Source organism: Pelodiscus sinensis, chromosome 4 (genome assembly GCF_049634645.1).
Source record: "Pelodiscus sinensis isolate JC-2024 chromosome 4, ASM4963464v1, whole genome shotgun sequence".
In the NCBI taxonomy this organism is placed as follows: Eukaryota; Metazoa; Chordata; order Testudines; family Trionychidae; genus Pelodiscus; species Pelodiscus sinensis.
The window spans coordinates 63184671-63206643 of NC_134714.1; the positions used below are offsets into that span (position 1 = coordinate 63184671).

At 44.2% G+C, this 21973-nt stretch overlaps 1 protein-coding gene across 4 annotated transcripts in view; it reads left to right on the forward strand.

Annotated features, from left to right (window-relative positions):
• KNL1 (kinetochore scaffold 1) overlaps window positions 1–21973 on the forward strand; it is a 52633-nt gene that overhangs the window by 6941 nt on the left and 23719 nt on the right. For all 4 annotated transcript variants that reach the window (XM_075927102.1, XM_075927101.1, XM_075927103.1 and 1 more), the window contains 7 exons: window positions 1369–1428; window positions 7095–7156; window positions 7904–7950; window positions 11687–11726; window positions 12601–12638; window positions 12982–13034; window positions 15961–21870. In XM_075927102.1, the coding sequence (XP_075783217.1) occupies window positions 1369–1428; window positions 7095–7156; window positions 7904–7950; window positions 11687–11726; window positions 12601–12638; window positions 12982–13034; window positions 15961–21870 (6210 nt within the window). The remainder of the gene's footprint in view (window positions 1–1368; window positions 1429–7094; window positions 7157–7903; window positions 7951–11686; window positions 11727–12600; window positions 12639–12981; window positions 13035–15960; window positions 21871–21973) is intronic.

Below are 21973 nucleotides of genomic sequence, written 5' to 3' on the forward strand. Positions count from 1 at the left end.
TATTTGCATTTAAAATTCCTAAGAGGTTTTAAGAGTTGCTGTACTCCCAACTTCCTGTGGTCATTACCGTATATTCCGGCGTACAAGATGACCTCTGAAGTTAAAAAACATCCCCCAAAAATCGGGGGTCGTCTTGTACGCCGGATGCCCCGCCGCCGGAGCCCCTCCGCGGCTTTGAAAGCCTCGGGGGAAGCCGGCGGCGGGGCATCCCAGGCGCGCATGGGCTGCCCGCCCGCCGGAGCCCCTCCGCGGCTTTGAAAGCCTCGGGGGAAGCCGGCGGGGGGGCATCCCAGGCGCGCATGGGCTGCCCGCCCGCCGGAGCCCCTCCGCGGCTTTGAAAGCCTCGGGGGAAGCCGGCGGCGGGGCATCCCAGGCGCGCATGGGCTGCCCCCCCTCCGGAGCCCCTTCGCGGAGGGGGGGCAGCCCATGCGCGCCTGGGATGCCCCGCCGCCGGCTTCCCCCGAGGCTTTCAAAGCCGCGGAGGGGCTCCGGCGGGCGGGCAGCCCATGCGCGCCTGGGATGCCCCCCCGCCGGCTTCCCCCGAGGCTTTCAAAGCCGCGGAGGGGCTCCGGCGGGCGGGCAGCCCATGCGCGCCTGGGATGCCCCGCCGCCGGCTTCCCCCGAGGCTTTCAAAGCCGCGGAGGGGCTCCGGCGGGGGGGGAGCCCATGCGCGCCTGGGATGCCCCCCCGCCGGCTTCCCCCGAGGCTTTCAAAGCCGCGGAGGGGCTCCGGCGGGGGGGGGAGCCCATGCGCGCCTGGGATGCCCCCCCGCCGGCTTCCCCCGAGGCTTTCAAAGCCGCGGAGGAGCTCCGGCGGGGGGGAGCCCAGGCGCTCCTGGCGGCTTTGCTCCCGGTGCCTCTGGTCTGCTGGGGACCATCTCCAGCAGACCAGGGACACCGGGAGCAAAGGAGGCGGAAGGGCGCTGGGGTATAAGATGAAACCCTATCTTTTAATTAAAAAGATAGGGGGTCGTCTTATACGCCCAGTCGCCCTATACGCCGGAAAATACGGTAATATCTTTAAAAATACATCTTTTCTGTACCAAAATGTACTACCAAATTAGTCTTACTGTTTCATCCATTTTCTAATGTCCCAGTCCTGTGCACTACTTTTCTCAGATGGAGTTTTGTACTGACTTGTTCTTTAGAAATCATCATATAAAACTCATTTGTGGTAGGCAGAGTTCTAGAAGTCAGAAGCAGCAATGTATGTGCTTGATTAGCATTCTGGTCATAGTAGAGAAGAGAGATGGTTTGTGTTTGAAACATGTCAATTTGCTAATTTTCTAAGTGCCTGATCTTTTGTAGTAGGCCAATAGTTGAAGCTGAATAAATCATCATCTCAATTATTCCAAATATTTCCTTCTAGATTTTAAAAGCTCCACGGAGTCCTCTCAAGGACCTTGGGAGTGGGAATGAATTTACTCAGGTAGGCATTGACTTTGTTTTTTACCTGTCAATACTTTTAATGGTTGCAGTCTGTTCTGAACAAATGTCACTGAATGATTCACCTCACTGGTATAGCTGCACATGTAGAAACTCTTGTTATAACTGCTTCAGGAATCTGAATATTTCAATTGCTAAAATTTCATGGATTTCCTGTAACATTTATCTGATAGTTTGTAGGCTGAATGAAGTGTTTTTCAGTCAGCTTTTTACTTTTTATGTTTTACTTAACAAAAGCAAACTTCCTGGAAATAAAAAGAGGGAAGAGAGTAGGGATGGAATAATGTAGCAGGTTAAACAATTATGCTACCTCTATGTGCATTTCCCACACATACTCCTGCCTCCCTCCCTGGCTCTGCCAGTGAATATTTAGAGGGCTGGCCAACAGCCTGGCTCAATTTTGGCTTGCGCTGGTCCTGGGGGCTGCCCTGCTACGGTTCTGCAAGGAAAGTATTATTGCAGAGGTAGCTCCTGGGACCTGGCACAAGTGGAGTGCTTGCAGTGTTAATCCTTATCGATTGTGTAGTTGACACCAGTTTTGTCAGCTACACAATTAACAAATTACAGTAAAAATCTAATAGTCCGACATCCAGTTGTCCGGCACTCCTGGTAGTCCAGCATCAACTGGAACCTGGCCTGCGCTGTTCTGCTCACGGTCCTCAGCGCACACAGTGTCCAGCTTACATGTGCTAGCAGCCGGCCACTGAGCACAGGCAGCTGCTTCAGGACCCGGACATAAGGTTGGTGGAGAAGGGGGTTGGGTGACAGCAGGGAGGGGAGATGTTTGGCTCTGGGGAAGGGAAGGGGTTTGGGTTGCACATGGCGTCCTGGCCAGCTCATTGAAAAGCCGGCTGCTCAGCGCATGTGCCCCAGTGCCTGGAGGGAGACGCGTGGCTCTACTGGTGGCTCCAGGACCCGAGCATAATGGGTGGGGAGGGGATTGGGTTAGGTGTATGCCCCCTTATAGTACCTCCTGGTACTCCGGCATATCTGATAATCTGGCACCACCTAGGTCACAAAGGTGTCGGATTATTGGAAGTCTACTGTACGTGCTTCTTAACATCCCTAGAAGAGTGATGACCAGCCATTAGTAGATATTACTTCTCTTTGTTACAGTCAGTAACATTTAGTTTTAAGGATAATTAGTGTTGTAGCAGTTAAAATTATTTTACATATGTAAAGCTAAAATCAACATATAAAAAACTGGGCAGTAAGCTCTCTAAGGTAGAGGTGGAGAACCTTTGGCCCACAGGCCAGATCTGGCCCCATGCTTAATTTCATTCAGCCCGTGGGGCAACTCTATATGCCACAGGCTGGAAGTCTTGAACCTCCTTCTTTCCCCTCCCACATGGTTCGACTAGAGCTGCGAGTGCTGGCTGATAGCAATCTGGGAAGCTCCACGTGCTACCTTGTCTGCAGTGCTGCGTTATCAGCTCCCATTGGCTGGGAGCCACGGGCAATGGGAATTGTGGGTACGGCATCTGCAGGCAAGGGTAGCATGGGAGCCACCTGTTCTCCCCCCCCCCCACCCCTTCCAGGTTGCAGCATCACGTGCTGGCCACTTCCAAATCTGGAAACTGCTGGAGGTAAGTACCCCACAGCCCCTCCAGCACCTGAGCCCACTCCTGCACCCCAACCCTCAGCCCTAACCTGGAGCCCCTCCTGTACCTTGAATCTCTCATTTTGGTCCTATTCCAATTACAAAGTTGCCAGTTTTTCTACTAGATGCCAATGGCATCAATTCTGTCTTGGAAAACCTAATTCTAAAGCCTAGGCCAGGGGAAGACCCAAGCCTTCCTTCTGCTTTACCCCTTCTCCCGCTTCTCCATGTGGCTATGTGTGGCTTGCAGCTGACTTTTTTTTTTCCAGGAGGTCATTGGTCCCTGGTAGGAAAAAGGTTCCCTATCCCCATTTAAGATTAATATTTTCTTTTTATTCAAAGTAACTTTTGTTTCTTGATTTAGTTCAAGTATACAATGTCTGCCATCACACAGTACATGTGGACATAGTCTCAGCTGCTCTGCAAACTTGTAATATGCTTCTTTAAATCTGAGCTCCTAGATTTACATGGACTACACTGTTTGTTACATTATGATAAATATGGATGTGGAAAATGTAACTTAATTAACAGAAGGAGTTTGCTGTGTACTTGTGGTTTTCATTGATCACAGAATCTAAATTTTCAATTGCTTGCTTGTCCCATTTTTCACTGAGTGCGAGAAAGATGTGTATAGGATGCTAATATTTGACCTTTGAGCTTTTGAATGTGGCTAGTTTAGTTTCTATATCTTTCTTTTATGATCTATTACTTAATGACTATCTTGGCCATTTTGCTTTGTTTCTTCTATTACTCTTTAAAAAATACTACTGTCTGCCAACACAGTCTGTCCTATATCTTTTACAGGTTTTCCACCTATGGCCCATGGGTCTCTGGGGCTCCACAGATTTCCAAAGGGGATCCATGCTTCCATTTGAAATATTTTAGGGGTCTGCAAATGAGAGAGGGTGAAAACCATTGATGTAAAGGGCAGGGAAAAGGGGCACAACTGATCAAGCTGTTATCTTCATATTTACTGAGTGGCAAGAGCAACTCTTGGTTTATCTTCCAATTACAATGAGTCTTAAGGAATATGACTCTGTATATGTTTACTGTAAATAAAACAATTTGGATATTTTCCAACACTTTAGGCAAATGAAGCCTGAGATACTTACATATATAGTACATATGAGCAATCTGGTTCTTGTGAAGAATAGCTTGCAATCCACAATGTAAGGAATCTTCCCAATAGTAAATGTCTCTTTAAACTGTCAAGGTTTCTATTGAGAGATGTTGTTCAATGTAAAGCCACCATTTCTTAAGCAGTTTGACTTTACCCATAATTGTTCATGTTGCTGGCATTATTTATAATTTTTGCAGTGCATTTAGAAGATTTTAATGGAATTAGTTTTGTTGCAGTAATTCATAACAGGGTCCAAATAAGTCTTTTGTGTATTCCCTTAAATAAGTGATCTGCAACCTTGCTAAGATTCAGAGCCACTTGATCTGTGAATGGGGTCAAAGTCCTAGTGCTGTGAAGTCCTAACATTCCATTGCAGTTTACCTTATGATAGTGTCATCACAGTGACACAATACAAACAGTGCTGTTGCAAGACAAGAAGCAATGGACGTAAATTGCAAGAGAGGTTTAAGTTGAACATCAGAAAAAACGTCCTGCCTGTCAGGGTGGTTGAACACTGGAATAAAATGCCTGGGGGAGGGGGGGGCGAGGTGTGGAATCTTCATCACTGCAGATATTGAAGAGCAGGTTAGACAGACACTTGTCAGGGATGATCTAGATAGTGCACGGTACTGTCATGAGGGCAGGGAACTGGACTCGATGACCTCTCGGGGCCCCTTCCAGTATTCTATGTCACTGGGCTATGGTTACTTTGTGATTCTCGGATACATCCTTTTCTCTTCCCATGATAGTGAGGATGACAAATCTTTGTTTCTTCCCATCCTTCTTGGCTACTTGATAGGATTGAGAGAGATTCTGTAAATCTCTTACTCAGCACCGTATGCATTTTCTAGTGTATCAGTAATGCTCTATTTACTGTGCCTGCTAGATGCCTGATTTTTTTGAGGAGGATTCCACAGTAGTTGCTTGCTTGAGGGTGGGGATCTATAGTTAGGAAATGGGAAGTCTCAGAAAATCTGTAAATTGAATTACTATTCTTCTAGATAAATTAGGCCTGGCTATATTGAAATCTGAAACTGTGCTTCAGACACTTCCCATTAGCATGGAAAATAGTGTAAAAGATGTACTTTAAGGGCTGCATCCTTAATTCTGATTGGTTCTCTAACTTTATGGATTATATGGGAACTCCAGTTTTGTGTGTTCTGATGAGCTGTTAAAGATAACAGCAGGAGTCTGTTCCATGCTAGCCACCATGGATGTAGAGGCTCTCTACACCGACATCCCACATGTAGATGGTATACAAGCTGTCAGGAACAGTATTCCTGATGATGCCACAGCACAACTGGTGGCTGAGCTCTGTAACTTTATCCTTACACAACTATTTCAGATTTGGTGACACTATATATCACCAAACTAGTGGCACTGCTATGGGCACCCATAACAATATGCTAGCGTTTTTATGGCTGACATGGAACAACGCTTCCTCAGCTCTTGTCCACTAGTGCTTCTTCTCTTCATCATCTGGACCCATGGGAAGGAGGCTCTGGAAGAATTCCACTGTGATTTCATCAATTTCTACCCCACCATCAGCCTCAGCCTGGACCAGTCTACGCAAGAGATCCACTTCCTGGATACTACGGTGCAAATAAGCGATGGTCCCATAAACACCACCCTATACCGAAAATCTACTTACCGCTATGCCTATCTTCATGCCTCCTGCTTCCATCCCAGACACACCACACGATCCATTGTCTAGCAGCCAAGCACTAAGGTACAACCGCATTTGCTCCAACCTCTCAGACAGAGATAAACACCCACAAGATCTTCACCAAGCATTCTTGAAACTGCAATACCTGCCCGAGGAAACAGATTAACAGAGCCAGACGCGTATCCAGAAGCCTCCTACTACAAGACAAGCTCAAGAAAGAAACCAACAGCACACCACTGGCCATCACCTACTGGCCATCACCTAGTCCTCAGCTAAAACCTCCCCAATGCATCATCAGTGATCTACAACCCATCCTGGACAATGATCCTTCACTTTCACAGGCCTTGGGAGGCAGGCCAGTCCTCACCCACAGACAACCCGCCAACCTGAAGCAAATTCTCACCAGCAACTATACACCACAGTAACTCTAACTCAGGAACTAGTCCCTGCAACAAACCTCGGAGCCAGCTCTGCCCACATAGCTACACCAACGACACCGTCACAAGACCTAATCAGATCAACCACACAATCACTGGTTCATTCACCTGCACATCTACCAATGTAATATACACCATCATGTGCCAGCAAAGCCCCTCCACTATATACATTGGCCAAACTGGACGGTCCCTACGTAAAAGAATAATGGACACAAATCAGATATCAGGAATGGTAATATACAAAAACCTGTAGGAGAACTCTTCAATCTCCCTGGACACACAGTAGCAGATTTAAAGGTAGCCATCTTTCAACAAAATCTTCAAGACCAGACTTCAAAGAGAAACTGCTGAGCTACAGCTCATCTGCAAATTTGACACCATCACTTAACGATTAAACAAAGACTGAATGGCTAGCCAACTACAAAAGCAGTTTCTCCTCTCTTGGTGTTCACACTTCCACATCCGCTGCTAGAAGTGGGCCTCATCTTCCCTGACTGAATTGACCTCATTATCTCTAGCCTTACTCTTGATAGGTACTCTTTTTTTATTATGCCTGTATATTTATACCTGCCTCTGGAATTTCCACTACATGCATCTGATGAAGTGGGTCTTTGTCCACAAGAGTTTATGCTCCAATAAATCTGTTCATCTATAAGGTGCCACAGGACCTCGTCGCTTTTGCTGATTCAGACTAACATGGCTACCACTCTGATATTTGTTCCATTTATTGTGTGCTCATCTTCTCCAAAGAATGGTTTGCTAGTTTATATGGAATAAGATTAACTGTCAGCTGTAAATCATATTGTTGTGTCCTCTTTATCTTCAGGATTATGACACTGGGAAGCGTCGGAAAAACTCTCGCCGTGTCAGTTTTGCAGATACCATAAAGTAAGTTTAATCTGAAGTACGGATTTGAAGGTTTAACTGGTGCGGGTGGGAAGGGGCTGCTCCAGCCCCATGGGAGTGGGCGGGAGCTCCTGCTGCAGACAGGGGTTGCTCTGGTCAGGCTGGAGCTGTGCCAATCAGGATGTCAGAGAAGCCCCTCCCTGCATGGTGCCCTTCCTTGCCTCAGGCAGGGGCTGCTCTGTCTGAGCTGGAGTAGCCTCTACATGCTGCAGGGGGCTCATCTCTGGCCCCCCCAGTCGCCCTCTCCTTTGATCATATTGTTTAACCAGTTAGCCAATTAAATGGGATTTTACATTCCTAATCTGAAGGTTGCCAATCTACAGATTGTCTGTGATGTACATTTATACATAAACAATGAGATGGCGGCCAGTGAAACTGACAGGATTGTATAAATACACGAGAATTCATGTGAAGGAACTGAATATTATTGGTGGAGGGTTTAATTTGAGAGGGTCAGAGATCACAGGAATTTGAAGAAATTCTTAACCCATTCTGCCTGTCAGAAGAGTGGCTTTCATTTCAAGTGCAAAAAAGTACCATGGGAGATTGGAGGTAAGTTCAGAAAGTTCTTGTCTTTCTGAATACTTGTATTCAAATACCTTGTAGAACCTACAATATAGAAAAGGCCTGAAATCAAAACTGATTTTTAACTTGCTTTTAAATAGGACATCCTTTGCTCCAGTAGAGAGAATTTTGTTAGTTTATAAAAATGGTTATTCTGTTTTTCAGAGTTTTCCAGACAGATCTTCAAACTAATGAGGAGCCAGAAAATACAGGTAAAAACTCCTTTCTTTTTCTATTACAAGGTCTAGAAATTTGTTGGCCAGTGAGGATGCCGCTTTATAGACAGAACTAAATCTGTCAGTCACTGATAGAGAAGCGTGGGGCCAACTGTATATGTAGCTTCATGAGGCTCAGAGAGCCTGTTAGTTAACAGATTTGTGGAGCTTGTAATGAAGGCCAAATCTACATGGACAAGTTACTGCAGAGTAAATCAGCCCCTAGTGCTGTAATTTTTCATGGTGCGTTTACTGGCAAGGCACTTAGTGCACACTAGTTCCAGAGTTTTTGCACTCTAGCTAAACCAACTTTGTGAGAAGCATAGAGCTTGCTGCACTCTGGGTAGTGCACTGGGGTGTCAGTGTGGACATCATGGTATTATACTGTGTCCTGACTAGCCTCTGGCACCCTACCCGTAATGACTGTTCTTGTCTCTCTGGTCATCTGTTTGAACTCTACTAGCCTGCTCTCAGGTGACCAACCCTCAGACACACCCTTTGTGTTCTTTTTGAAATGTGAAAGTCCTCTTCCTGTTTGCTCAATGCACGTGGTGTGTTCTCAGTGCATCTCTCCAGCTGGTCATGCCTGCTCCATGCCCTAGGACAGTGGTTCCCAACGTGGTGTCCGCGGGCACCATGGCACCGGCCGGGCCATTTCTGTGCACCTGCCGAGTGATTGGGGCGGCGCCAGCCCCGGGCGCATAGCACATGGACGGCTCTGCCCCCGGGCATGTGGTGCATGGGCTGTGCTGGCCCCAGGTGCGCTGGCATATGTGCATCCCCACTTCTGGGCACGCGACACAGGTGCGGCGCCGGTCCCAGGCATTCAGCGCATGAGTTGTCCCTTCCCCTGGGTGCGCGGCACAGGATTGGTGCCGGGCGCGTGGCGTAGGGGCAGCCCCACCCCTGGATGTGCGGCACAGGAGAGGTGTCAGCCCCGGGAGTGCAGCGCATGGGTGGCGCTGGTACTGGGCATGCGGTGTATGGGTGGCCCCGCCCCTGGGCTCATGCTCAGCCCCACCCCCGGGCGCCCAGCGCGTGAGTGGCCCTGTCCCCGGGCGACCGGCAGCCCCAAAAGGTTGGGGACCACTGCCCTAGGAGATCCCCTGCTTGGAGCCATGCTGAGGTGCTGGACTTCATCAGTGTTTAGGGAGAGGAGGCAGTCCAGTCCCAGTTTTGCTCCAGGCATAGGAATTATGATCCTTAAGGACAGATAACAAGGTGCATGCCTGAAAGGGGCCGTGACCATGACATGCTGCAATGTAGGATCAAAGTGAAGGTGCTGTGAAATGCCTACCATAAGACATGGGAGCAAACCGCTGCTCTGGTGATGCATCCACAATCTGCAGATTCTACAAAGAGCCGGATGATATACTTGGAGGTGATCCCACCTCTACTCCAAAGACCCCTGTGAATACCTCAAAGGCTCAGGGGGCTCTGGGAGTGAACTGAGAGAGGAGGAGGAAGTTGTGGCAGACTGTGCTGAATGGGAGAGGGTCCCAGAGCCAGAGGAAGACTTGGCATCCATAGGGGCTTGCAGTCAAGAACTGTTTTGCACCCCCTGAAAGAGGCAAGCCACTCCCAGCCCTTGGTGGCTGTGGATGATGTGACTACAGGCAGTTCCCAAGTTACGTGGATCCGACTTACGTCGGATACCTACATACGAACGGGGCTTTTTTCGTTGCAGAGGACGGGGGCGGCGGGACCGCCCAGACGTACCGCGGTCCCACCACCCGCGTCCTCCGTGGCGAGAAAAGCCGCTCCGCATCTCCCTGGTCTGCTGGGGGAGGGCCCCCCAGCAGACCAGGGAGACGCGGAGCAAAGCCGCGGAGGACGCGGGCGGCGGGACTGGCGCGTCTCGGCGGTCCCGCCGCCCGCGTCTGCCTGGTCTGCTGGGGGGCCCAGGCTTTTCTCGCTGCAGAGGATGTCTTCCTGGTCTGCTATTGTGCCCCCCCAGCAGACCAGGCTTTTCTCACTGATGCCTGCGGTAGAGCAGCTGGGGCGCTGCCGGGTTGGTCCCCTCAGTGCCGAGGTGTGACGCTGCGGGGACCTACCTGGCAGCGCCCCAGCTGCTCTGTCCCAGGCGTCCAGATTCAGCCACTGTTGAAACTGACCAGCGGCTGATTCCAGGAAGCCCGGGGCAGAGCAGCTCTGCCTCGGGCTTCCTGTAGTCAGCCGCTGGTCAGTTTCAACAGTGGCTGAATCTGGACGCCAGTTCCCACTTACATACAAATTCAACTTTAGAAGAAATCTACAGTCCCTATCTTGTACGTAACCCGGGGACTGCCTGTAGTAAGTGGGTTGGGTCTCAGGAAGCACACAAGTGACTTGATGAGAGTGGGAGGGTTACAGAAAGGAGGCTAATTTGTTCAGTGTGATGCTGCTACTAGCAGATGGTTGGTTAGTCAGATAGTTAACAGGCCATTGAGGCAATCTCTTGCATCTCGGTAATCTGTGTCTCAGACTTTATCTAAAGCTTCATGAAGCTTCCGTTCCACCCTTCTCAGATTAGCTGGTAAAGCAGATGTGGTATTTGACCCCTGAAGGGCCACTGTGCCATCAGAAGGGGGACCACCTCTGCATGAACACAAGCCACGCATTGTCCCAAATGGAACCTGTACTTGAAAAAAAGGCGCTCCTTTGCTTCCCTTATCATTCTAAACAGTGAAATGTCTTCCAGGGTAAACACTGCCTGTGGAAATAAGTGGCCATTACTACTTTTGCCCCTCCTCCTCTGTGCTCTTCCCAGTTCACACCTGCCTAAAACACAGTATGGCCATGTGGAAATGAAAACCCCTTCTTGGCACCCTACTCAGCAAGGGATTTCCCTGCAAGTCTGCTACAAGGATTTTCCCTGCCTTTTTTCCTTTGCCCTACTGCACCAAGGAATACGGCCACAGCTAAGCTTTTTCCTAGCCCTTTTCCTTGTCCGGCTGCACTTAAGGTTCCCCCTGCTGCCACAGTGGTGAACTCACCATTTTGGGGCTCCTGTAATGTATGCTCACTCCAGGACAGTCAGGCAGTGCTAGATATGTGAACAGTGCAAGTGTTTCAAAAGCTTTGGGCTGTGTCTAGTGTTAACAGCGGGCCTTCTGTGACATGTTACAATTCTGGCCCTGCTAGAACTGGCTTCTGAATTCCAGTCTTAGGAAGTTCTAACACCTACAAAGCATCTGAGATGGGCAGGGAAGCGTTCAAGAAAGACTAGAGAGGAGTTTTTGCAAGATGTTCTAAGGACGGCAGACACCAAACAAAAAATTGCAAGAGTGGAGGGAGAGTGACAGGATGGAGTGTAAGGAGAGCATGCAGTGGCTTCTAAACATTATGGAATGGCTAGTGGATACACTGGAGCTGATTGATGGCCCTGCACTCTTCCATCAGCGTGAGTTTAACAGTCGACTTTTCCACTCCAAAATGTTTGGCAACCAAATGAAAGTTGTCTGGAGTAGTCAGCTTCCATAAATGTTCCTATTACATATATTTAAGCAATTTAAATTCAGTTTCTACACACCTAGCAAAATATCCTTATCTCTACTCAAGCTCCCCAAAATTTGTGTAGCAAGTATCTGAAAAGAGTTAACAGAACTTCAAGCTGTTTAGTTCCTCTGGCTTTCTAACTTGAGGGGACATCAAAAGTAAAAAATGATAGAACCCCTTAATTCTTAACTGAATGCCTTGATGTAGCTTCTCATATTGGTGCTTTTAATAGTTGTGTTCTCGTTTTGTTTTTTAGAGAGAGCAACAAATGAAAGGAATCCAGTCCTATCTAACCAGTAAGTATGGAAAATTCTTTTTTTTGCATATCAGAGCTATGCTCCTGAGGGGGGGAAAATTCCTTACATGATGCAACCCAAGTTCTCCATAAGCTATGCCACTACCTATTTAGCATCACACAGATGCTCAAGGAACCCGTTTGGGGTGGGGCGGCCCTCCCCCATCTCAACCTAGCTCAGCCTCCAATCTCCTATGGCCAGAGAAGGAACGACTTGAAGCCAGTGGGAGCCTGAATCTGCCATGGCTGGGGTGCAACTCTGCCATGAGCTGGACCTGCCATGGCCAGGTGACCCATTCCGCCAGGGTGGCCTGGTCCCAGACCTGCTGCGACCAGGGCAACTGAAAGAGCAGTTAAAGGATACTGAAAAGAGGGGGGCCTCAGAAATCGCACTGAGAACAGAATCAAGTATTTGTTTGATACTCTCCTTTCCCTGAGATGGAGTGACTGGAGCCTTTTAGTTATTAGAAGAATGGACTCAAACTGCCTTAAAGCTCATTGGGAGCAGGTGGTGATAACCCAAAGCAGAAGATCTGGGCTTAGACTGAGGAATAATTTTAGCTCTTTTTCTTCTTCAGTGGAAAGTAAAAGTTCACCACTATACAAAATATTTGGGATGGGCAGTATCATATTTACATGTTATGTTGCAATAATTTCTTGGGTTAAGGGCTCTCTTCAGCCTTCTTGGACTGTAGCTTTGTTGTCTTACAGATCTGCTCACATCATCTGTTACATGCTGTTCAGTACCTGAACTCTGTTCCATGCCTAATGCTCACTTCTTGCTATGCTACTGAAATGAGAGTACTGGTTTTTTTTGAAAGCTATTAGTAAAAGCTGTTTATGTAAAACTACTTTTTTTTAAAAAAAAAATATAGAAATGAAGACGCTGAAGCTGTCCACTGTGAGATTACTGGTAAGTTTGAAAGTAGATTTCTTTCTTTATTAACAGGTTACTTTTGTCCAAAGCTACTTATTCAGATAAAGGGTTTGAGCAGTCCTAGAACAATCTGTCTGTTAATGAAGATAATTGTTGTCTAAACTGGGTTTTTTGCCCCATAAACTGCTTTGCAAGTATCCAGCTGTAGGACTTCAGCTACTTCTTCACAAGAGACTTCTGAAAAAGTATGTGTCCTAGATGACTGTATATTTGTTCAGTCCACACTCAGTTACTGATACATGTAGAGTAAGTTCGCAGATCTCCATTTCTTGTGATCCTGAACTTAATGGATGAAGTACTTTATTTTTCTCTTTAAAAGGGATGGACACTTTGCTTCATGCCCCAATCCAGACTCTGGTGCAACAGACGGAGGTATGTAAATATTTTCATTCTTTCATACCGAGAATATTTGGGTTCAAATTCTGTTGCATTCATTTGTGTGTAGGAAGTAAGAGACCTAATTAGCAAAGATGAAAATGCAATTTAAAATGTAACCGAGTTGCTGAACAAACAGGATCTTTTTCATCTTTATCTTGGAAATAAAATAATGTTCACGCTTTCTTCCAAACACTTTCTCCCAATCTGATCAATGTCATTCTGAGATACTGCAGACTTTAAAGTAGCTTGATAATTTCCATGTTGAGAGAGCTTGTAATCACGATCATATAAATTACTGAGCTTGTGTGCTGTTATATTTTACTTATGCATCCTGGCAGGATGTAATCCAGTATTGTCGGATATGCTCCCCCCCCCCCCCCCGCCAGCTTTTGCCAAGATATTTGCTACTGCAATGCCCTTTGACTTTTTCTAGACTAGGACTTAAAGGGGTCTTATTTAATACAAGCTAACTAAAATGTTCTAAAATCCAGTATGGATAAGGCAGTGTATATTTTGACACATGCTAAATTAGTCAAGTTAAAGCCTACACTCCTATTCATCTTAGAAAAGCCCAAACAGGTTATGTTTCTTCTAATATGCTGTCTATTGTTTGCGTTGCGTAACAGTATTGAACTTTATGTAAAGGATGTAGACATTTTCCTCTTGATCTGTGCTTTATAAAATGAGGACCCTAGTCAATTATGGATCATTATTGGTCAATTTTTCTTTCACTACATTAGATTGTTTGGGCCTATCTAAACCTTTTCTTCATTATCATCTTGGTTTAGGAAAGAGTTATATAACTTCCAGATCTCATTGCTGATATGAGCATACATATGCTGTTACCCATAAATTCCCACTGGAGACCACCCAGGGTTACACTAGTATGGATTTATTGATTGAGGAATTAACACTCCACTATATGGTTAAACTAAAGAGGACAAAGCTGCCACTAAGTGGTTCCCCTTTAGTTTAAACTTTATCTCACATACATATTCATTCCTGCCCTCAGGCATGCACACACTTACACAGACATATGAGTTGCAGAAGGAGCCATGGCATGTTGATTCTGGAGGGTCTGTCTGCTGATCATGGCTCGGGAGCTGGTCAGAAAAGAAAGAGCTTCTGGCTGCAGAAAGAAGACCATCTCAGAAAAAGGGCTTCTATTATGTGCTCTCTCCTTTTATTGCCTCTGTATAACTCCTGTGACTCATCCACATTCATCACCAGGGAGCATGCCCAGACTTCCCTTGATCCAGCAGAGCAGCAGTGTGTCCTTAATTGGTCTGGTGATAGAAATGTAGCCAGGTTAGTCTGGTGTAGCTGAAACAAAATACAGGACTATGTAGCACTTTAAAGACTAACAAGATGGTTTATTAGATGATGAGCTTTCGTGGGCCAGACCCACTTCCTCAGATCAAATAGTGGAAGAAAATAGTCACAACCATATATACCAAAGGATACAATTAAAAAAAATTAACACGTATGAAAAGGACAAATCACATTTCAGAACAGAAGGGGAATGCGGGGGCGGGGGGGAAGGAAGGTAAATGCCTGTGAGTTAATGATATTAGAGGTGGGGAAAGGTAGATGTCTGTGAGCTAATGGTATTAGAGGTGATAATTGGGGAAGCTATCTTTGTAATGGGTAAGGTAGTTGGTGTCTTTGTTCAACCCCCCCCGCGGAGAGTGTCAAATTTTAGCATGAATGACAGTTCAGAGGATTCCCTTTCAAGTGCAGATTTGAACGTCTTCTGGAGTAGGATGCATGTAATTAGGTTGTTGAGACAGCGTGCTTTCTGGTTGAAATGGCAATGCTATCATGTGCCAAAAATGTCTGTCTGCTATGTACATTGGACAAACGTCTCAGACACTTCGCCAAAGGATCAATGCCCACAAAACAGATATTAGACAGGATCACAAAGGAAAAACAGTTTCTGTATTTTGTCTTAATTGGTCTGATGACTCATCATCTGGCTCCAAGTGCTCAGGCTTGCAGTTTCTAATCCTAAACACACAACAGTCTCCACCCGCACTTGTGCGCGCACACGCATTCATATCTAAGGGGAGAATGCAGTTTAGAGCAAAGTGGCTGAGAGTTACAAAGATTACAAAGTTGCATGGCTCAACAATCACCAAGCTTACAGTAGGTTTCTGAACTTCTAAAGCAAAGTTGCATAGAGTTACAAAGTTGCAAGGTTTAACAAAGATTACAATGAGTTGCAGAGTTTAAAAGGCAATGTAGCTGAAAATTACAAAGCTTCAGAGAATCATTTATAAATCATCAGTAATGAAGTGATTTAGAAGACAAGTGCCCTTCCTCCCCCACAGCAATGCAGTCTGCAGGAGGTTTTTGTCAGTCTGTGTCATGTGTTGGCAGGACCTTACAGTTTAGGATATTTCTAGAAAATCCATATGTAAAATCAAGTAATAGCTTGGGTGGAGACTTTATGCAACATATGCCAGCAACAGGGGAGGGGTTTTGGTTGCATCTAGGAAGAAAGATTAGGCCACAACATATGACTGGAAAAAAAAGGAACATTTTAAGTCCGTAACTGACCATAATTTTATGAATTGGGGTCAGTGATCAAATTATAATCTAAGCAAGATCAATCCAACATATCAGAAGTTAATATAGCCCTGTAAAATTCGGAAGTAAACTCTTAACTTTAAAACAAAATGCTAAATAGCATTATGCTGTAAGTTCAGAGCCTTGACTCTAAACTTTGAAGGCTTTAATTTTTAGCTATAGTTATGTCTGTACTTTTACTGCTTGTCCAGAAGGTAAGATACAAGTGACAGTCTTTTTTTTTTTTTTTTAAACTGGCCTTTAAGTTGTATTAATTGAGCCTGTTTAAACAAAATAATTGGTTAACACTTTTTGTGAATGTTAGTAACAGTCATTTCCTGTCTTCCATTAGTGGAATGTCAACAATCAAACAAATAGGAACGACAGAACACTTATCTTTTTGGATGAAAATGAAATGGATATGACAGCTAGTCACACTGCAGTGATCACACGTAACCTTAAAAGCAATGAAGAAATTGACAAACCTCGGAAAATAGATATCAAATCATTTTTAGCTGAGTTAACATCTAAAAATGAAGGGTCAGAAATGAAGACGGAATTTCGTTTTTTCTGTGATCCTACAGAGGCAAATTATACATGTCCATCTCTTCAACAGAAGCCAGACCGTGACCCTGTAAAGAAAATAGATTTCAATGAATTCTTGACAAGCTTGAAGTCAAGTGAAACATTTGTCAGCCCCACTGTTGAAGGACCTGACAAAGAGAACCTGTTTTTTGTCCCTATACAGGTTTCAGAAAGTAGTGGATTTTCTCCAACGGAGTATGTATATTCCCATACACAAGAAAATACAGACAATGTGACTAGAATATTCAGAGGAGAAGATGGTGGAATGGATATTACAAAGTGTCATGTATCTAATATTAATACTATGTTCCCCAATACTTGTGAGGCCTCATCAAAGCAATTAGAATATGGGGATGTTACTGTGGCTTATGGAGATATGGATATGACTACTTGCCAAACTGTAAAAATGTCCCCCTCCAAAAATAACGCAGTCACCATTGAGAATCAAAGTCAGAACACGAGAATGGATTTATCATCCAGTTTTGCGGCTGACAATTCTAGATTAAAAAGAACATCTAACGATCAATTGATTGTTCCACAAGCCTCTGAAAGGTGTGTTGAAAATAAAACTGTAAGTGTGGAAGAGGAGGAGGATATTACAAGAAGCCATACAATCTTGACAGACAATCACAAAGCATCAGAGACCTCTAATCAAGGTTGCAGATCAAGGACTGTGGTTCCTGGATGTGTTTCTCCTGAGTCTGTCTTCCACAATGATAAAACCATTGTCTTTTCCAGCTGTAATGATATGGAAATGACTGGGAATTGTACAATGGTAAACTATAATGAAACTTCCAAGGCAACTGGCAGGTTTTTCTTTGATGCTTTTAAAAAAGCAGGAAATGCCAGCTCTTTGCTAATGGAAAAAACTGTTTCAGGAGATGAGAACATGGACATTACAAAATGTCAGATAACTTCAGATAATCAAGTTCTCAGGCAATGTAAAAACAAGCCACAGACAATATTTTCCGTGCCAAATAATGGAAGTGAAAAAGGGATCAGAAGTCATGGAGCTGCTTCTGAGACTCCAGGGCTACATTTATGTGCAAATCCTGGTGCTTGGACTTCTAAGGACACATTTCAACTCAGGGCAGTGAAAGGAACAGAGAAGTCCCTGCTAGGTGACAAAACAATAGTTTTTTCAGGAGAGGATATGAACATAACTAGAAGTTACATTGCCAAGAATGTTGAAGAGGACATTGCAAGTCAACTTCCTCCTGTCTCTGCTGCTATGTCCAATGGTATGAAATTCAAGCCGCAAATTTTTGGTAACAAATCTAGCTCTTCCAGGTTGAATGATCAGGAAGAAATGGAAATAACTAAATGTCATGCTGTAGTCATTGACAATCAAAACACTGGAATAACTACAAGTCTGCAACAAATTCAGCCTAAAGCTATTCCAGGAGAGAAATGGGACAAACAAGTGAATGAAGCTGTAAATCCTCTAAACCTTGACAAGGAAATTTCTTGTTCAGAAATTGGTGATCACATGGATATTAAAAGAAGCCATCCCAATGCCAAGACCATTATTTTTTCATCACAAGAGCAAGAGATGGATATTTCTAAAAGTCACATCTTTGTCAGTCACAACTGTGAAATATCTCAACAATTGAGGAAAAGTCTAGTTAACCCTTCACTTGCTTATACTAATGACAAAACTGTTTTCCCAGATCAAAGTATGGATATAACCAGGAATCATATTGATGCTCTTGAGTTTGCTCCTATTTTTGTAGCACAAGAATATGAGAGTACACATACTCAGAACAGCATAATATCTAAGCCACTACAAAATAAAACCTTATTTTCTGGTGGTTCTGATATAGATATTACTAGAAGTCAGACTGCGGCAATAGAATGTGGGAGCCTCAGAATGAACTCAAATCAAGAGGACAATGCTCCTGAAAATAACCAAATTCCAGCCCTTGCTGCTGCAAGGTTTTCTTTCACTTCTGGTGATGAGTCCCTTCCTTCTGGAGTTAAAGGAGACGTGCATTTTGGGAAGATAGCAGGAATATACATTGATTCAAAAAATTCTGAATTGCAACAGCAAAGCTATACTGTGGCAGCATTCAACAAGACAGTGGCTAACTCTGCAAATCCTGAGATGCTTTCTTCAACTCATAAAGCTGCTTCACTTTCTTCCAAACAGGATTTCACTAAAAGTCAGACTGTTAAAATTGATTACATGAATTTGAGAGGTGCAGAACAGCTATCACTAGCCAGGACATCAATGCTAGATACAGAAAATTCACAGATGGCTTCTCTTTTGGAAAAGTCAGTTGTGTGTTTCTCTGAGGAAAATATGGATTTGACTGGTAGCCATGTAGTAAATGTTCCTAATACAGTTTTAACAGAAAGAGAAGAAAATACTTTATTTCCCCCAAAAAAGGATTTGACCTCATCCTGTACCATGATAGCTGAGGATAGCCTGCAGAAACAAAGATGTGACCAATGTCGCTGGACATACGCAAAGAAGACGTTAAGCAGAAATGACTTATTATTGTCCCTTCCAAATAAGAAGACTGTCATATTTTCAGCAGATGATGATATGGAGATGACCAAAACTCATGCCTTGGCAACAGACAACAAAATTTACCTACAAGGCAAGATTTCAAGTAAGGCAGTACCTTTAGTTCCTGCAGATAAAACTGTTGTATTTACATCCAATGATGACATGGACATAACTAGACCCAACACTGTTGTAATTGATAAATCTTTGGCTGCACCCCAGATTGTGTCAGAACTTGATAAAGGGACTGGAACGAGACGTCTGATTGGATCAAGCAGTGAAAAGACTGTTGTGTTTTCAATAGGTGATGAGAATGACATGGAGATGACCAAAACTCACGCCTTGGCAACAGACAACAAAATTTACCTACAAGGCAAGATTTCAAGTAAGGCAGTACCTTTAGTTCCTGCAGATAAAACTGTTGTATTTACATCCAATGATGACATGGACATAACTAGACCCAACACTGTTGTAATTGATAAATCTTTGGCTGCACCCCAGATTGTGTCAGAACTTGATAAAGGGACTGGAACGAGACGTCTGATTGGATCAAGCAGTGAAAAGACTGTTGTGTTTTCAATAGGTGATGAGAATGACATGGAGATGACCAAAACTCACGCCTTGGCAACAGACAACAAAATTTACCTACAAGGCAAGATTTCAAGTAAGGCAGAACCCTTAGTTCCTGCAGATAAAACTGTTGTATTTACATGCAATGATGACATGGACATAACTAGACCCAACACTGTTGTAATTGATAAATCTTTGGCTGCATCCCAGATTGTGTCAGAACTTGATAAAGGGACTGGAATGAGAAGTTTGATTGGATCAAGCAGTGAAAAGACTGTTGTGTTTTCAATGGGTGATGAGAATGACATGGAGATGACCAAAACTCACGCCTTGACAACAGACAACAAAATTTACCTACAAGGCAAGATTTCAAGTAAGGCAGTACCTTTAGTTCCTGCAGATAAAACTGTTGTATTTACATCCAATGATGACATGGACATAACTAGACCCAACACTGTTGTAATTGATAAATCTTTGGCTGCATCCCAGATTGTGTCAGAACTTGATAAAGGGACTGGAACAAGACGTCTGATTGGATCAAGCAGTGAAAAGACTGTTGTGTTTCCACTGGGTGGTGAGAATGACATGTTGGTCACAAAGAGCCATACAGCAGCAATAAATCATGAAATTGTCCCACAAGGCAAGAGACCACCTCCAGCCCAGTCTGCATTTCAGGGAGGTGAAATGGTGTTTGCATTTAATCAGGCCGATATGGAAATAATTGAATCTCACACTGTTGATAAAACTGTGGAAAAAATCATGCATGTAGATAGATTAAAACTGGATAAGTGTGTTAAACAGGAAGCATTTTCAAATAGCAAAACAGTTTTGTTTGTGATGGGTGATGATATGGAGACCACTAAAATACATACAGTGTCCTTAGATGATGAAATTGCCCTACAAGGAGCGCAAACCACTCATGTTGTTCCTGTGCTTCCTGCTAATGAAACCATTATGTTTACATGTAACCAGGATAAGATGGATATCACTGCATCTCACACTGTTGCTATTAATAGTAATAATCTTCAAGGATCTGAGAACCAAGAAGTGTCAAGTGAAAGTCACCAACAGCAGAACTTGTGGAGAATATCCGCCCCTACCTATGGGGAGAGAATGCATTTTAAGCATGCAGAAGATTTGGGTAATGGATGCCACTCAGATTCTAGGGACAAACGTGGACTGGATTTCCCTGCTTTCTCAGCTTCAGTATTTCCCTATAAAAAGGAAGAAACAGATACATTCAAAATCCACAATGTTGCCACGGAAAAATCCATTGGTCCTCTGTCTCTGCCACTTCCAGAAGTCATTCTGGATATTGTTCAAGAACCACAGAATGTTGTTAACCTTCCCACGGGTAGCTCAAGTTCTGTATACTGCCAGGATCTGAGAAAACAAGTAAAACTTAAATCAAAGAGAGTGTCTTTCAAGCTTCCAGAGAACCAAACAGAATCCTTGACTTACAAGACAGAAAGTCAAATAAAAGAAGCTGCTGAGAATAGCCTCCTGGATTGTGATGGAAAAAATGGTATTGGCATGTCTCAAGTTCAAATTCCAGTCCAGCAGTCTCATTTATCTAAGGAGAGCATTGATAGTTTGATTAGGGATGCAGTTAATGTGTTGGAGACTGGCAGTATAGATTTAAAAGATAATTCAGAGAAGTTGGCTTCAACTAGACATGAACACAAACCTTCAGAGGTAGATACTGATGGAGCAGACATGGTTATTTCTTACAAAGAGAGTAAGGAATGCAAGAGAGTGACTGCTGAATGGGAAAAACTTACGAAAGATTTCCAGGAAGACTCTGAACAGACTAAGCAATTCTCACAAGTCAGTGACATTTGTGCAGAACAAGTAGATCCTAAACTTGTGCCTGAATTATCAGGTATTGTTAATATTTGTATAAGGCTAAAAAATTGTAGAAGGAAATCTGAAGTCTTCCCGGTCTCTCAAACTGCTGCTGGGTCTAATCTGGCTGAAAATTTTCCCAAACTGGCAACACATTCAGAAGATCTCTTGAGCTTAGGAAAAGATGTTGAAAAGGAGTCCAATAATGCATTTGATATCAAAGAAGAGGAAAATGTATATTTTGAAACTGGAGATGCCCCTGCTGGTACTCCTTTAGACACAACACATAGAGATAAATGTCAAGTGAGAAAGCTACCGCTAGGTATCTTCCCACCTAAATTGCCAAACAAAAGAGATTCCGTTGCTCCAAGTGTGTGCCTCAACGTCAAAGCAACGAGCAGAGTAGAAGCTCAGGCCTCAGAAATAAATTCAGTCACCGGCAAAACCTCTGACATCATCTGTCCCATTGAAAGGCAGAACTTGAGCCCTTCTCAGTATATAGATGAGGAATTGCTTCCTACATGTCCAGAGGAAATGGATTCAGCTGAGTTTGTAAGTTATGAGCCCCATGATGGTACCTGTAATGAGATGAACAAAAAAGAGAGATTTTGTAATAAAAGCAATCCACTAGAGGAGCAAGAAACTTGCAACAACCAGAAGAGAGCTTGGGAACAAGAGGAAGAGGAACTCCAGAAAGGAAAGAAGATAAAGAGGACTGAGAGCTGGGATCGAGATACTACAAAAGAACAGCAGGTGAGCCTAATTACTTGGTAATCAGAATGTGGTCATCTGTCACAGTGCTTTGATTTTATTCCGCCTAAATTATAGGAATGTGAATTTAAAAGTTTTAGTGTAG